The 16,104-nt window shown below is 40.4% G+C and overlaps 1 protein-coding gene across 5 annotated transcripts in view; it reads right to left on the reverse strand.

The window, feature by feature from the left end:
• Positions 1–856: 856 nt before the first annotated feature.
• Positions 857–16,104, reverse strand: part of HMG20A (high mobility group 20A) — a 68,690-nt gene continuing 53,442 nt past the window's right edge. For all 5 annotated transcript variants that reach the window (XM_086711273.1, XM_086711275.1, XM_086711276.1 and 2 more), the window contains 5 exons: positions 15,206–15,237; positions 8,419–8,494; positions 7,495–7,710; positions 6,663–6,805; positions 857–3,339 (listed from right to left, as the gene is read on the reverse strand). In XM_086711273.1, coding sequence (XP_086567399.1) covers positions 6,669–6,805; positions 7,495–7,710; positions 8,419–8,494; positions 15,206–15,237 — 461 coding nt within the window. In that variant the 3' untranslated portion in view covers positions 857–3,339; positions 6,663–6,668. The remainder of the gene's footprint in view (positions 3,340–6,662; positions 6,806–7,494; positions 7,711–8,418; positions 8,495–15,205; positions 15,238–16,104) is intronic.

Genomic DNA, 16,104 nt, shown 5'->3' on the forward strand with positions numbered 1-16,104 from the left:
TTGCCCTCTTCTCTTCTTCATGCTGCCAGGAATTTCAAATGATGGCTGATTGTCAAGTGGCTGTTTTGGACCACAAGGTGACCCTGAGAAAGGAACCATGTTGTGGTGCGGACAGGAGCCATCATCACGGTCTGGGACTGTCAACCTTTGGAATACTTTTCCATGAGAGAGACACATTTCTTGTTCAAGTTTCTGCTTATGTGAGCTTAAGTGCACGGTCAAGCCCAATCCTAACTGAGTTACCTCAAGAATTCTTGGCACTCATGTAACAAAATCTTCCTGTCCTCCAAAGCATGGACAATTCTGTTCCCTAATTCCGTCTTTCTAACAACAGTGTAAGAGAGCTGTGAGGCATGTGTTCTGTCAGAAGAGGAAACTCGGGCTGGGAAAAAGCAAGTCCTACCCAATACGACACAACTGGCTACTTGGAAGAGTAGCAGGCTTTGAAAACCAGGTTACCTCATCCTTAGGATTTTAAAAGCATGGTGGAAATGGGTGACAGATTTCCTTTAAAAATGATTTTGATTGGTTAAGGAGTGGTTATTTTTAAAAGCAAGCATCTAAGGATAACTCCTCTCTTCTGTCAAAAGGGAGAACATCAGACTTCTTTCAAGTTGCCTCCAGAATACTACCGCTACATTAACATGAATTACAACTCACTGTATTGTTATACATACATTAAAAGAGTTGAACTCTAAGACACATTTTGAATAAGCAATTAGTAAAATGAATGTGTTAATGCTTTAAAAGCATAACAGTCTTGATGATTAACGTAGAGATGACACAGTCTTTAAGATGAAAAGGTGGAGGTAGGTCTTTTTTTCATCACAATGCAGGGAAAACGGAATGAGGTGAGGGATTCCACGTAGAAAAGTTTTAATGAGGCAAGTGTCAAGCAAGCATATCAACTTCTTCAAAAACAAAGAAAATCTAAAAGTTTAATTACAAAAACACTTGTACAGAAAACTTGGCATTTTAACAGTTCCAAACACATGTACACAAATTTTTTTTTTTCTAAAATTTAATGTTGTCAGAAATAAAACACTTTGTCTTAACTTTCCTCAGCTGCTCCTTGGGTTTTAATTAAAGAAAAAAAGAAATGTGTAACACTGAATAGGCCACAACTAATTTCTTGAGAAGAACATGTAAGTGTGCAGGAATAGCTACTGGTTTATTGGGAAACATGAATTAGGTACCGCGTTAGTCTGTAACCTCATTCACCCCCTCCTGGGGTGGGGGGGGGGAGGAGTAACACAGACCTGCTTTACAGAGTCTGACAGTTTTGTGGCAGCTGAATCCCAGCCACCAGAGTCAGGTATGTAGATACCGAGACAGCCGGGATTTCAAAAGCAGGTTTTGTATTTTGTGACAATGGTTTTAGACTGTAGTTCTCTCCCAAGATCTGGGACATTCCTGAATATGCAAAGGTTTCAAATCAATGTCAGATGTCCTATCTACAGTCGGGAGAATGATGATCTTTGAACCAATCTTTGGACCAAGGTGCAGTCTTTCCGGTCAACAGCACTGCTAACAAAGGTGCACAAAACTGACACAAAGAAGAAAGAGACAAGTATCAGGAGGAAAGAAGAAAGGAGACAAAGTGCCTGGCAGAAGGCAAGCGCAAACTTCCAGAACTGGCTTGGCTGTCCTTCTGCCACACACACGGTGTTCTAGCTTGGACTGAGCAGGCGAGGAGTCTGAGAGAAGTGACAGGAACAGCAGGCGAGGGCAGAAAAACAGGAAAATACAGAAAAGCAAGCTAGGTTTATAGCAACAAGGAACGATGGGCTCTTATTCTAGGAAGTTGTCAAGTGGTTGTATGTAGGCTTCAGTGCACGGAAATTTGATGTGTGCTCACATAACATTTTGCAAAAAGGTTGCTTTTGTTGTTATTTTCTTTCCTTTGGGCTAATAAAGAAATCAGGTAAGGAGATGCTGAGAAGACAGGATGGGGCAGCAACACGACAGGGGGTTTCTGGCTTGCACCCTGGCTTATGAGCAGATTGTGAGGGGGACACATTTCCACCTGCTTCAGTGGCACGGTGCCTAGACAATGGGCTCAGCATGCCCCACTTTGGTTCCAAAGATCTCAGCTGCAACTGTCAGCCTTGTGCTCTAGAGCATCAAAACAAAACAAAACCAAACCCTGAGGTGAGAATCAGAAACCTCTCTCCCCTTGTGGTGTTAAAAAAATCACTTACTGAGAGGGGAAAAGGAAGGGAAGCCCGTCCTTTTGACATAGATTTTGCAGTTGTGGCTACAGAGGAAAGACAAATTCCTCTGTGCCCTTGTTTGTCAGCTCAAGAGACTATTTTGAACATTTCCACCTATCCCCACCGGAGCGTCAGTACACCTAAAGCAGACAGGGATTCCCTCAGTTTTCCCTCATGATAGACTTTGGGTTTTTTTTTGTTTGTTTGTTTTGTTTTTTTCCCTTTTCTCCAATCCCAAATCAGAAACGACTTTCCCCATTCTCTCCTGTTTACCAGTGACCTTTTCCTCAGCGAAAATGCTCCACAAGACACTGCCAACAGATGGGAACAGAAGAGCCTTGCTGGGGCTGGGACACCGTGTATGTGCAGGAGCAATGCTTCGAAAACAGCAGGCAGTACCAAGGAGGAAGGAAAGAGCATTCTCCTTCAGGGCAGCAATCACAAAGCCTCGATGAGGGCTGGCACCCACTGAGCGCCATGTGGGGTAAGAAACACAGCCTGCTCCACAGGACACTGTCAACAAGAAGCTCCTTTCTGTGGAGTCACAGCAGGACAATGATGGGAGAAGCCTGGGCCTGTCCAATGAGAGAAACTCTCCTTCAGAGCCAGCTGAGCAACAAAGCCCAGAGGTCAGAAAATGGAGATGTATAACTTGGTGGGGGTGAAGGAAATAAAAAATAACCCCCAAAGGCATTACAAACAAAAAGTGACAGCTAGGTAAGAAAACTGGAGCCACAGATAAAAGGGTCCCATCTGAAGGGGAACAATGAGAAGGTTTCCTTTCGGCTGCAGAAGATGTCAGTGTCAGGGTTGCCCGGTCAGCAGAATATCCGCAGACCCACTTGATCAGAAATGCAGATGACAGGAAACCGAAGACTTGGGAGAGCGGCTGTACGCTTTCAAAGCTGCACAAGGCCGGTTCCACAGGAAGAGTGCATCCATGTTCCTCTGGCTGCTCCCTCACATGGCTTCCCGGGGTGAAGGCATTTAGCTCCTAACTGACAGTTCTTCCCCAAGCAGAGCAATCTGTGCCCCCTCTCTGCCTCCGCTCAGTTCAAATTTCCATGGATGGCTTCTCATTCCTCACAAGTAAAACCACTCACAGAACACCACGGAGCTCTAAGACCTGTAGAACCGGAGGGAGAAAACAATGAAGATACCGAAAAGGTGAGCACTGATCAGAAAGGGTTAGAGCTATGGGTTAGAAAAAAACAAATACTCTCTTCTATTTTGGGGAGGGCTATGGCGAGGAGCAGGGTTCGGGTAAACAAGAGTGCATGAAGCTGCAAGCAGACAACCTCCCTGAGATGTCTGAGATCACATTTCAATGAAGAACATGGTTCAGTTCCAGTTCAGCAACAGTGGGGAGGTAGGAAAATCGTCAGCTGAACACAGAAAAGCGACTATCGGGGCCAAATCTGATGATGGAAAATTAGTACTCCATTTTAGACCAAAGAATGTATAATCAATCAAAACCAATTTTCTTCAAGTATAAATCTAAAAACTTTGGCATATATATAGCAATGTATTGTGTGCACAGGATCAATACATTTTCTTACATTGCTAAAAATGCAATCGCGTAAGAAAGGGCTTTTTTTCCTTCAATTCCTCAAAGAGCCAAACATTTTTCATTTGGTTAAACTGAAATCAAGCAACATATGGATTTTGACAGCTTATGTAACATGGTCACCTCTCAATGTGAAACTGCCCCCATGGTTTCCTCCCAGCCCTACTTTTTTTCTAGGTTAGATACAGAGAAAGGTGACAACTAGGGCAAGTCTTCCACTATATGTCCATAAAAATAATTTTTAAATGGGCTGACCAAATTTTTATAACATTTAATCACTGGATTGTAAGTTTTTCTCTTTACCTCCTATTTATCTTAACACTTGTATTCCAAGGTTTTTGGTGCCTTCCCCTTATACCTGCCCCCACCTCCTTATAGCAATGTTTTAGAAACCCCACTGAACTAGAATTTGGGTATACGTGTTCTAGTCCTAGATTCTGCACTCTTCTACTTAGGTATTTTCAGGCAAGAAATTTCACCTCTCTGTCACTCAGTTTCTTCCTATGTAAAATGTTGGGATTTCTAAAGGTCCCTCCCAGCTCTAATATGCTCTTCTAAAACTGTAGAACACTGGCTTCCCTCACTCACTGGCTCCTAACAGTGGATGAAACCTTTGCCAAGCTCATGTCAGAGTAATTAATTGCACCACGAATGCTGGGGACATCAGGCCTAGCTGTCTGTACATATCTGTATAATGAGGCCAAGCTAGTATTAATCACACTCTTTATAATTGTTTCATTTGACAGTTTTGAGGGGTGTGGGGAACTATCTACTCTTAGTTATGTTTGCATGGCTGGATTGTAAGAATCCGTAGTAATAAAATGGTTCGTATTTCAGGTACATTCTAGGTTTTCAAAGATACCTCAGAGAACGGATACTACAGTTTATATCCTCAGGATGGGTAAGGCTTTACGAGAGTCTTCTCACTGGCAAAATGCTCAAAATAGAAAACCACTTTTGGCTCAAAACTTGCAATAAATGCCCTATACCTACGTGAGGAGACACCATATTATCAATCACTGTGTTCTTTCACAGTCTTCCACACTGTTTGTCCCGGCTCTCTCTTTTCAAGCCTACAAGAGTGCTAATTGAAAACACTGTGTGAAAATGAGAAGGATGATGAGCTCCAGAAAATCCCAGGCCTAGATTTACAAGCTGTTCCCTTCGCCAACAGCAGCAGTAATGCCACTTCTTTATTCTGTAGGGAGTCCAGTCATCTCTTAGAAGTATGGTCGGTTCCATCTGGCTACACACTAGACGGTAATCCAGGACGGTAATCCTTTCCCCATCAGGGCACAGGAGAGGCTAACATATCCTGCATTGTCTCACACAGTTACCATCCAATGGCATGGCCGAGGAGGACAGAGACTACTGCTTTTGTCTCTGCTAGCAGATGTTGCCTCATTAGACAAGAATCATGGGTTTTATTAATTATTTATTCTTATACATTTTGCTCAAGGCCCAAACCATGCTACAATATGAACATGTGTATGAGTGTGCTCACGTACCTGCAGGACAAATAAATAAAGATTCAAAACCATGACTGGCCAGTGTAAGAAGCCTATCCTGCTGTCCCCTCTTGTTTTTGGATCCATATATGGCCACCTCATCATATGGTGCTAGGATTTCCACAGTTTCTACGTTTGCAGGAATGGGCCTGCAGACCAAAGGGTTGTCAATTCTGTGGGATGCCACACTACAGGGCACCCTAGCTCTAGGAATTTAAGTGAACACCTACGAGTTCTATTTAAGAAATGACAGCTGATGACTGACCATTCATACCAAAAAGTTTATACGGACAGACTTTCTGGAAATGTATTTTTTTTTTTCTTCTCTAAGAGGAACTACTACTAGTCATTTGTTGAATATATTTTTAAAGGGCTTATTTTCTCTCTCCTCTCTTTTTTGCTTATTGAGAGTTTAGTTTTTAAATCTACTTAAAGTCTTTTTCTTTTCTTATTTTATTTAAGTAATCTCAACACCCAATGTGGGGCTGGAACTCGCAATTCTGAGATCAAGATTCAAGTGCTCTTCTAACTGAGCCAGCCAGGCGCCCCCCTGCCCCACCCCTGCCTTTAAACTCTAAATCTGTTTAGGGGCACCTGGGTGGCTCAGTCAGTTAAGCGTCCGACTTCGGCTCAGGTCATGATCTCACAGTTCGTGGGTTCAAGCCACCTGTTGGGCTCTGTGCTGACAGCTCAGAGCCTGGAGCCGGCTTCAGATTCTGTGTCTCCCCCTCTCTCTCTGCTCCTCCCCTGCTCACACTCTGTTTCTCTCTCTCTCAAAAATAAATAAACATTAAAAAAAAAATTTAAACTCTAAATCTGTTTAAACAGGGCAATAGCTGTTTCACTGTAGGGATAGTTCATATTAACATTTAACACACAAATAGTTACTCTGATATTGAGTGGTGAATAAAAAGCTTCTTATTCATGTAGATTTTATATACATACAATGTCTCAGTGATTGCTGTTGTAGGTTATCATTAGTATTTTCCAGGGAAAAGGAAGTTTAACAATTAAGTGACATTTATTTTAAGTGCTGTTTTGGGGGGTGATTTCCTCTAAGCTTCCCATTCTCTCTTCAAAACACTTTGGGAAACTGACACTGGAGAATACAGCTAATAACTGCCAAAGCTGGAATGGAGGTTCAACCACAAAAAATCATGCTCTTTCCATTAACCATGCTGAGGCATGCATGAGAAAAAACTCTTTTCTAACATTATTTATTACATTGAGTAATCATGTAACAGTGATTTTAATCAAGTCTCCAATTCATTTGTTTGATGTAATGCCAGGGTTTTAGTAGTACTGAGAAAGTCTACTGCCTTCTTATTTTTGATGACGTGTTGGCACATACATATCGCATCAGTGAGCACTCACCATTCCCTAACGATCAAGCCTGTTCACAACTTCTCGAACTGTAGCTATGAAGTTTTCATTGTCTTGGGGATTAGCTAAAATAATACTGTGCAGTCTGTTCATATATGAGTCAATGGTGTCCACTGTAGGTGTCTCTCCACTTCCTGAAGTGAGATAAGAAGAGAAAGTAGGAAAATCCTCCCTATTCAGTTCAACCATAACACAGTTAAGTGACTCCAAGTTAAGGCAACTATGACTCTAATGTGGTCCACTCCACAGACCAGGTTTTCATTTCAGATGAGACTTTTAGACCTCAAAGAAATGAAATTAATCCACAGAGATTGAATAAAACGATGGGCTATATAATTGCTATACAGTACATAGGAGTAGCTGCATATAACAAAATGTTAGAGACTCCCTGCTTTCTGCTGCAATTATCCTTAACATGAACGAGTATATAAAATATACTAGTGTTTGTTTTTCTCTTCCTTCCCATTAAAACAGAATTACAAAGCAAACAAACATATATAAGAAAAATGCCCTACTCAGGATTTATTACTCAGTTTCCATTATTCTGAATATCAAGTTAAGCTTAACAGAAAGGAAAGTAAATTATATAAAATGTAATTGGAGAAAAATTTAAATGACCAGAGAGTTCAAAATTGTGGATGATCGTAGCCAATATGGAGATACTATTACGTGACACCCCAGAAAACGCTGAGGGAGGAAAACCCTTATTTTACTGATTTTCCTCTTGGTGGGGAGACTTCAGCCTTACCCCACCACTACCAACACAAATAGCAGCTGCTCCCTTGCCCCCACCACCAAAGTGCTCGGGGAAGTGTGATATTACCAGGCAAGGGCATGCTGGCAAAGCTGCTGGTCAACACCTGCCGCAGGGTCTCCAGGTGCTGCTGTAAGACCGTGTTGCGGCTCCGCTCCTGGATCACATCCACCTCCAGCTTCTCCACTGCTGTGCGCATGCTCTCCACGTGCTTTTGCAGGGCTGCATTCCTCTCCTCAAACTCCATGTTGGATTTGCGAAGCTGGCGGAGCTCTGCCTCCCGGGCTGAGGACACACCCCCGCGCAGAACACAAGTAGCACTAGGAGTCTCGGAGGATTCCCAAAGACTCTTACAAGGAAGTTCTGCTTAGCTGTCTCTAATTAGCTACCCCACCTCATTTCCCTAGTCTCATTATAGCCTTCCAGATAGCAATTTCAGCAATAAAATGCCTGGGTCCCCAGAGCTATTTTAATTCTTAAAGCTGGTCATATTCCTACTTAAAATTGCAAGGAACAGTTGCAATTCTTGGTATTCAATGTTTGTTTTGTTTTTTAAAACTATGCAATGAGAAGCCTGAAGGGCTTCGCAAGGGGATCCTGGGAGACTGATGCAAGCACAGCTGTGGGTCTCCATCTTTCCTGCAATGGGGTCAGCTTTGCTCTTACTCATTTTATATTCTGGATGCCCATATAAGCTTTTATTATACAAAGGGTTTTGGGCTAAGAGTTTGAAAGCAACTGAATTAGTGATGCATATTTATTTCCTTTGATCCAGAAACTAAAGTAGCTTTAACAAAACTGGTCTACCTTTTATTCACTGGTTTGTGAGTAGCTACCTTTGCTAGAGAGTGGAAAAAAAAGTAGCTTTCTTCTTCCAGACTAGCCCTAGGGTGGAGAATATCACTACCATTGCTTTTGAGCAATGAATCCCTCCTGAGAATGAAATCCCCTGTGACAAATCTGAGGAATACAAAATGATACTTTAGTAATTACCTTTGCTGTGGTTCAGGAATTCCTCTGTAAATATAGGAATGTCAAAAACAGACCGCTCCTTTACTTCTGTTTCTTTCTGTAAATCAAGAGTAACAAAACAGTTCTTTTTTCCCCCTTCTCTTCTTGAAGTATAGTTGACACACAATGTTACATTAATTTTAGGTGTACAGTGTAGTGATTCCATAAGTCTATACATTATGCTGTGCTCAGCACAAGTGTAGTTACCATCTGTCACCATACAATGACATTACAAAACCACTGCTATACCTTTTATACCAGTGACTTACTTTTTCTAGAACTGGAAGACTACCTCCCACTCCCCTTCACCCATTTTGACCATCCTAACATCCCTCCCCTCTGGCAATCATCAGTTTGTTCTCTGTACTTATGGGCCAGTTACTGCTTTTTGTTTGTCTATTTATTCACTTGTGTTGTTTTGTTTTGAGAGGGAGAGAACAAGGTCAGGGGAGAGGGGAGGAGGGAGAGAGGGGCAAAGGCAGAGAGAGGGAGAGGGAGAGACAGAGAGGGAGAGAGGGAAAGAGGGGGAGACGGGGAGAGAGAGAGGGAGAGAGGGAGGGAGAGAGGGAGAGAGAGAGAGAGAGAGAGAGAGAGAGAAAGAGAGAAAGAGAGAGAGAGAGAGAGATTGAGAGAGAGAAAGAGGAAGGAATCTTAAGCTGGCTCCACGCTGAGTGTGGAGCCCTACATGGGGCTTGATTTCACGACCATGAGATCATGACCTGAGCCGAAATCAAGAGTCAGACGCTTAACCAATTGAGCCATCCAGATGCTCCCATTTTTTTCCGATTACACATGTAAATGAAATCATGTGGTATTTGTCTTTCTTTGACTTGTTTTACTTAGCATAATACTCTCTAGGCCTAACCATGGCAAAATTGCATTATTATTTTATGGCTAAGTAATATTCCACTGTGTGTTACGTGTGTGTGTTTAAATAGGTAAGGCCTGAAGGCCATGTCTTCCTTAAAGAAACAGTAGGGTGAGCAAGGATCAGTCCAAGTGAAGGTGTGAGGGAAATTCCACCTTTTCACTGGAATCACCTTTCATAGAGCTGAAGCAGGTTAAATATTTAGTTCTCTCAGGTGTACAATTGCTGTGCAATGAGAAATCTTAAAAAAAAACCTACATAAGTTTCTCTGATGGAGAATTTGGAAGCCATTTCTGAGTTCTGTGCTTTGAATAGTCAACAGTATACAAGTATTGAGGTAGGAATAGAGAATGGGAATTTCCACATGCTTTTTCAGTTGCTTCTGTTGGTTATCCATGTAAAATGCTCTGAGATAGGGCTGTCTGTTCTAAGTTTGCCAAATGGACAACAAGAACTTTCAGCAGAGATCTGCCAATCATGAGCAATAATAATGGCATGCTATTAGTACCACCACTTTACTCATTTATAGGCGCAGCCTATAGTTGGGGATCTTTTACACTTTCTTCAAACACAGGAAAGACAAAAACAAAAACAAAATCAAGAAGTAAGAAGTACCTAGCCTCTAAAACTGAGAAAATCCAGGATTATGTGTGATAGAAAAGAATAACAAAGCCTAAAATTAACTTGCCAATTTGGTGAATTTAAAAATAAAGTTTAAAAATAAAGGTCTCACAAAACTACTGCAAAATATATTCCACAGTGACCCTTAAGAATAAAGCCAATTTCAAGATGCCTTGGCTGGAATTTCTACAATGAATTTGAAGTTGAAAGGATCAGGAATATAGATTATAAGTGTATTGGCACAATGTTTAAAATCTTACATAAAAAAAAAAATCTTACATAAGATGGTAAAGACAACAGTGGGAAATGAGTACTGAAGAATTGCTAGTGAGATCTGAAGATTCCAAAATCTTTATAACATAAAGAACGGTAAAAAAACAACAAAAAAAACAAAACATTCCTACAAAAACATGTTTAAAGCCAGAGATAGAATGCATCTTTCCTAACTCTTGCCACTAGCCTTTTATTATCTTTGAACACAAATAGGATTGGTGCCCAGTAAAAAGCTAAGCAGTTAACAGTCTGTGAGGGAATTCTGACAACCAAGCTTCCATTTTCATTGTGGCATCTGCCTTGTAAGGGGGCTGCGTTGTATGAACAGCCTGCCAATGGCAGCTGATCAAGAGAGACATCTAAGATGTTAAGTCTGAAAAACTATGTATTTACCTGAAGAAACCTTCCGGGCACTTCATTTTTACCTTATCTCTTAAAGAAGGCAAGCAAAGTTTCCCAGATCAATTTACAAATAAACAACAAAATTATCAGTGAAAGCCCCAATTTCAACATGCAAAGCTCTACCTTGGGCCAGTTCTTGGTGGTTTCTAGGAGAACTAATGCATGGGCAAGAAGAGTTGGTGCCAGAAAGGATCCTAGACATATTTCATAGTGGCTTTCTCAGGACTCTGCTGGCTTACCTATGCTCTAACTCTGTTGCTGGGTTGCTATAGGAAAATAGAAAACTTATGACATACAATTTGAACATGAACAAGGTGTAACAGATAAAAGTCCACAAATGACTTCGTATAGTCTTATGACTTTATCATGCTACCTTGCTCAGTCTCCTACTTAACTTTACAGGTTCATATGAGATCAGTCACCTAGTCACAGGTCTAAGTATCTGCTAGTTAGGTAGGGAGGGATGCTCGCCCCCCAATTCTGTGGTACCAAGAGGTCTCTCCAAGGCCTTGAGTCTCCTCAGACAGGTAATTCTCCTCTTTGCCAGAGTGGCCCAAACCAAGCTAAATACATAAGGGCAGAGAATAGTACCGTGTAGGTACATTAACACACTGCCCGTTGGTACAGAGTCTTAGAGTGCAAAAGAAGAAACACGAAAGCAATTAAATGAAACTGTTCAGTCTCTGAAAGGCAACAGCAATTCTACTTAACGGAAGAGTGGTAATAAAAACCATCAGCACTCTTCCATTACTGAGTACATTACTCGGCACGGAGAGGATCCTCCTGGGGGCTCCGATATACTTAAGCTGTTCCAAGGATCGCTCAAGGGATTAAAATCATAAGGATTTCATTACCTCTTCATTGAAAGGGTCTAATTTGTTCAGGCTGAGTGTCATTTTGTCATTTCTCATAAATTAAGGGAGAAACAAAATTATTGTTTCTATCTTAGTCCTCACATGAGATGTAGATGCTTTCTTGAGAGTAACACTAGTTGACTCCTGTGTCTAGAAGGCTGGCTTTTGGTCTAAGAGGAGCAAAAATGCCCTTTACTTAGGTTTTTTATTCTATATATTGAGTGGAGGGTAAAAGAACAGGGGCCCTTTCGAACTGAATCTATTTTGCTGTGATCTAGGTTCAAGGCCAGAATTTCATAGAATGTGACATGCTTTGCTCAAGGTCCCTTTACCTTAGGGAACACTCTTACTGCTGTGTACCAGTCCCAGTGCCCCAGTGCTATGCAGGACACTCAAGTGGCTTTTAGGTCAGATTTCTTTAGCTCTGACAGGAACTTGCCAGTACCTGCCATGGTAACAATGTCTTAGGAATCCAAGTTCCACTTAGGAATATAATAGGTTTCTTTATACAAACAAAATAATTTCTGTCTTAATTAGCGACAAATTTGGTGACCAACCAGCCCATTTTCACTTTCAACACTAGTTTGTTCCATTTAGCGTGGCATGTGCAGCCAAGAATGCCAAAATGGGATACAGAAGCCTGCATCTCACTCGTACTTCTGCCTGTAATTCAGTCAGTGATTCTGGGGAAGTTCTTTCCTGTCTCAGGCAAGTCACTTTTCTTGACTGCAAAATGGGTGGGGGTGGGGTCAGTTGAGAGAGTTTCTGAGGTCTTAGTCTTTTTGAAGTGAAGAATATTCTTGAAGAATATTCTACTACATTTGTCATTTTACTCCTAATAGGATAAGTAAAGGGAAATAAGCATGTATTTAAAAGCTATGATGTTTTAGGCACTTTGCAAGATACTTGCTCTTTTATTAACTTACTCATAACTCTGCTCAAGTCATTTTACCCTCTTCAAGGTGCCCCCCACAAAACCTGAGGAATCTTTAAAGCCTGATTCGGTTCATCCTTTCCATGGGGAATTCTGTGGCTGCTTTTCACTCCTAGTGCTTTCTTATTTTTCTGAACTACTATACTAAGAAGTTATTTGTAAGGAAATCATTATGTAACTATGTTTAAAAACTGTCAAACTATTTCTTTATTTCAATTGTTTTGAAATTACCAAGTTTAAGAAAGATATGATTCAATGTAAAATAAAATCTGATACAGTGAGGGACATTAATTGGGTCAATAACCTTGCTAAGAGAGCTTTATCCTGATGTGGACATGCCAATAGACAGACTTACAGAGCCCACTGTATACACATTTGAGAAACTACTGCTGGCTGTCCATCTACTCTCCTCTTGTTTTCCTTTGATTTAACATGTATCTAATCCTAAAATAGGGGAATCACATAGAGATTTATCCCTTTTTCATAAATCAAATCCATACCATGCTAAATCATGTAAATAAAAATAAAAAGCTTCATTTAATAAATAAAAAGCCTCATTTAATAAAAAGCTTCATTTCTTAAATCATCAGCAGGAGTTTCTGTGACTGAGTAAATCTACTAAATCTTTCCTGACCAAAACTATAAACCTTACAGAGGACAAAAATGCCACATATAATTTGGCCAGCAAAATTCATAGTGATGAAAGGAATTAATCAGTTGTTGACTAGAAAGTGTGAGATCTAATGTTTTAGATTATTGTCCAAATTCTCTTTTGCAACCACTAAGGATAGAGAAGTTATAAAGGGTGCTTAATAAGGGAAAAAGGAAGTATGGAAATCTCATGATATGGGTAGGTGGGCACACAAATAAAGAGAGAAATAAGTAATTATATAAGTATCTGGCAAAATAAAAAGCTTGCAACACTATTCGATTAGGCTTTTAAATATAAAGTATACATACAGTTTCTCAAGTAAAAAATATCATACTATTTCACCCTAAATAGAGCACGGAGATGTCAGGAGATGTCATATGTCTATATTTTCATAGGATTTATTTGAAGAATAAAATGCTAGTATTTATTATGCTTCTTACTTTCTAATTCATGGATGGCAATAAGTCTATTTGATGGGGTGCCTGGGTGGCTCAGTTGGTTAAGCGACCGACTTTAGCTCAGGTCACGATCTCATGGTTAGTGAGTTTGAGCCCTGCATCAGGCTCTTTGCTGACAGCTCGAGCCTGGAGCCTGTTTCAGATTCTGTGTCTCCCTCTCTCTGCCCCTTCCTCACTCTCTCTCTGTCTCTCTCTCCCTCTCTTTCTCTTAAAAATAAACACTAAAATAAAATTTAAAAAAGCATTAAAAATAACTTAAAAATAATCTATTTGACTTGTTAATCTAAATGTTTTCTCTATGTTTTGAAGGTCACCAATGCCAAATTAGGTATGAGAACTACAGCCCCAAGAGAAGTTAACTTATTATTTTGAAAAAATTATTTCTTAAAAAGCCAAATGCACGCAAGATTACAACAGAAAATTCTTTTTTTGTAAATTTCTGCTGTTATTTAAACAAATGGGTTTTGTATAAAAATTAGTATTTCTGGAAGACCTCCCAATACACGCACATCACGCTAGGTGGTAATGGGGTGGGTACAAGATGGAAACTAGACCATGGGTGCCTTTGAAGAGATTATAATCCAGGAATGTGAAGAACAGAAGCACTTGAATAATCTCAACATCTTAGCTAGAGCAGCTGACTGCAGATGAGAAACAGAGAGAGCTGTGAGGGTTAAAGGAAGCTAGAGACACAGGAAAAGCTTGAAAGAGGAAATGGAACTTGAAACCGGGTTTGATGGATGGCTAGAATTTCGCGAGGCAGAATGGGGTGATGGGGAGGGGTAATGGGAAAACTGAGTGACAGACAGAAGTATTTTCATGCAAGAAAGAATATGAGCACAAGCATGAGGCAGAAAGGGATGGGGGCACGTGGAGGACAATGAGTAGTAAAGGCTTTTTAGCTAAGTATGTAACATATACATGGGAAACATGGGAGTTAAGGTATTTGGAAAGGGAAGGTGGGACTTGATTACAGAAGACTCAGATTGCTGAGGTGAATGGAATTTGATAAGCGATGAAAAGTCACTGAGTATTGTAAAGCATGGAATTACCAAAATATTTTATTTTCTTATAACCATATGTGAACCTTGGGCTATCTATATATTTAAAGCTCTCTTTGCCAAGACACATAGCCAAGACACATGGGCCTAAAATCCTATATAGGAACATAGGCCCAAATCCTATGGATGACAGGCTTAAACCAAACGGAGGGGAAAAAGCCAGTAAACAAATAAGTGCCTGTGAGCTAGGAACCAAGATACTGTCACTTGTGCTCCAATGACACTATGGCTGAATAGTTCATTTTAACTAAATGTGGAATTCCCTAAAAAACAACTTTCTGAGAGTCAGAGTGAGATATCTGATGATGAAAAACTATGATTAAGTTATGATTTTCAGCTGGTCTTCATTTCTATACCTCACTCCAAATTCCAGCCATCTTTAGCATTTCAAGGCAATAAATTCTTGGACCACAGGACTGGAGTTAGGGGCCGTAGTTCAAGGACAGACTCATGATAGGTGCCCGCCATATAGTAAGAATCCTTGAGCAAAAGCAACTCACCCAATATGAATTATGTGATAGGAAATAATATGCCATTCATTAAGAAAAAAAAAAAAAGAAAAAAAAGAAAAGAAAGGTCCAAAAGCATGACAAACAGCAACATTATTATAAATAGATATATGATACGCAGACAGAAAGCTAATTACCTCATGATCATGAGTGGCCTGTCGGGCTGCATCTAAAATATGAAAGAATAAGAGAACATTAGTTTCAAGAACAAAACAAAACAATAACAAAACCCAAGAAAATGAACTGTGCTGCACTACAGTTAGTTAGTTAGACACAAGAGAAACAGCAGATGCAGTTCTGACCTTTGAGGAGAACAGAGTGGGAGAGTGGACAGGAGACACACACGATAGGCTGTTTGTACAACATTAAAGTTTAGCAGGCAAGATGCCCAAATGTGGAGAAGATGCAATGGCTAAGGAATGACAGACTAGTGGGAGGTGGGGCTTCTCTGGCAATGTCTCCTGAAGAAAGGGGACTTGAAGGGTGTGATGAACAATTTTAACAGAGAACAAGAATCCATGAAGACTGGGATCTTGTCTGTCATGTTCACTGTTGCATCCTTAATGCCTAGGTGAAAGCCTGGTATAATAAAGCCTGGTAGACAATATATGAAAGCTCAACATGTAGTGTTTGAGTACACGAATACATGAATGGATGAATGAATGAAAAGGATGAGCACTGAAGGGTGGGAGAAATGGTGCACGAAGGCTTAGTGGTGTCAAAGAAAGGCAGGTATGTAGTTTAGCAGACAGACTTGTTTAGAGGCAGAGAAATGCCTAACCCCGGAATTAGGAAAAAAAGCATAGGCAACTAAGAGGGGTCTTGGAACACAAATCAAATTATTGACCCTGGATATGGAAATGCAACTGAGATTTTTAAATGAGAGTAATATGATTTTAATAAAATTCCAAGGTATGTTTGTGAATGTGGCATAATAGAGAAACGATGGAAACTTACCTTTTACATTTATCACGCTAACAATAGGCTTTGTGACACTCTGTCATGCACAACAAACTACAAAAACATCTCATTCTGG

The sequence above is a fragment of the Puma concolor genome, chromosome B3 (assembly GCF_028749965.1).
Source record: "Puma concolor isolate L17-30 chromosome B3, mPumCon1.1.hap2, whole genome shotgun sequence".
In the NCBI taxonomy this organism is placed as follows: Eukaryota; Metazoa; Chordata; class Mammalia; order Carnivora; family Felidae; genus Puma; species Puma concolor.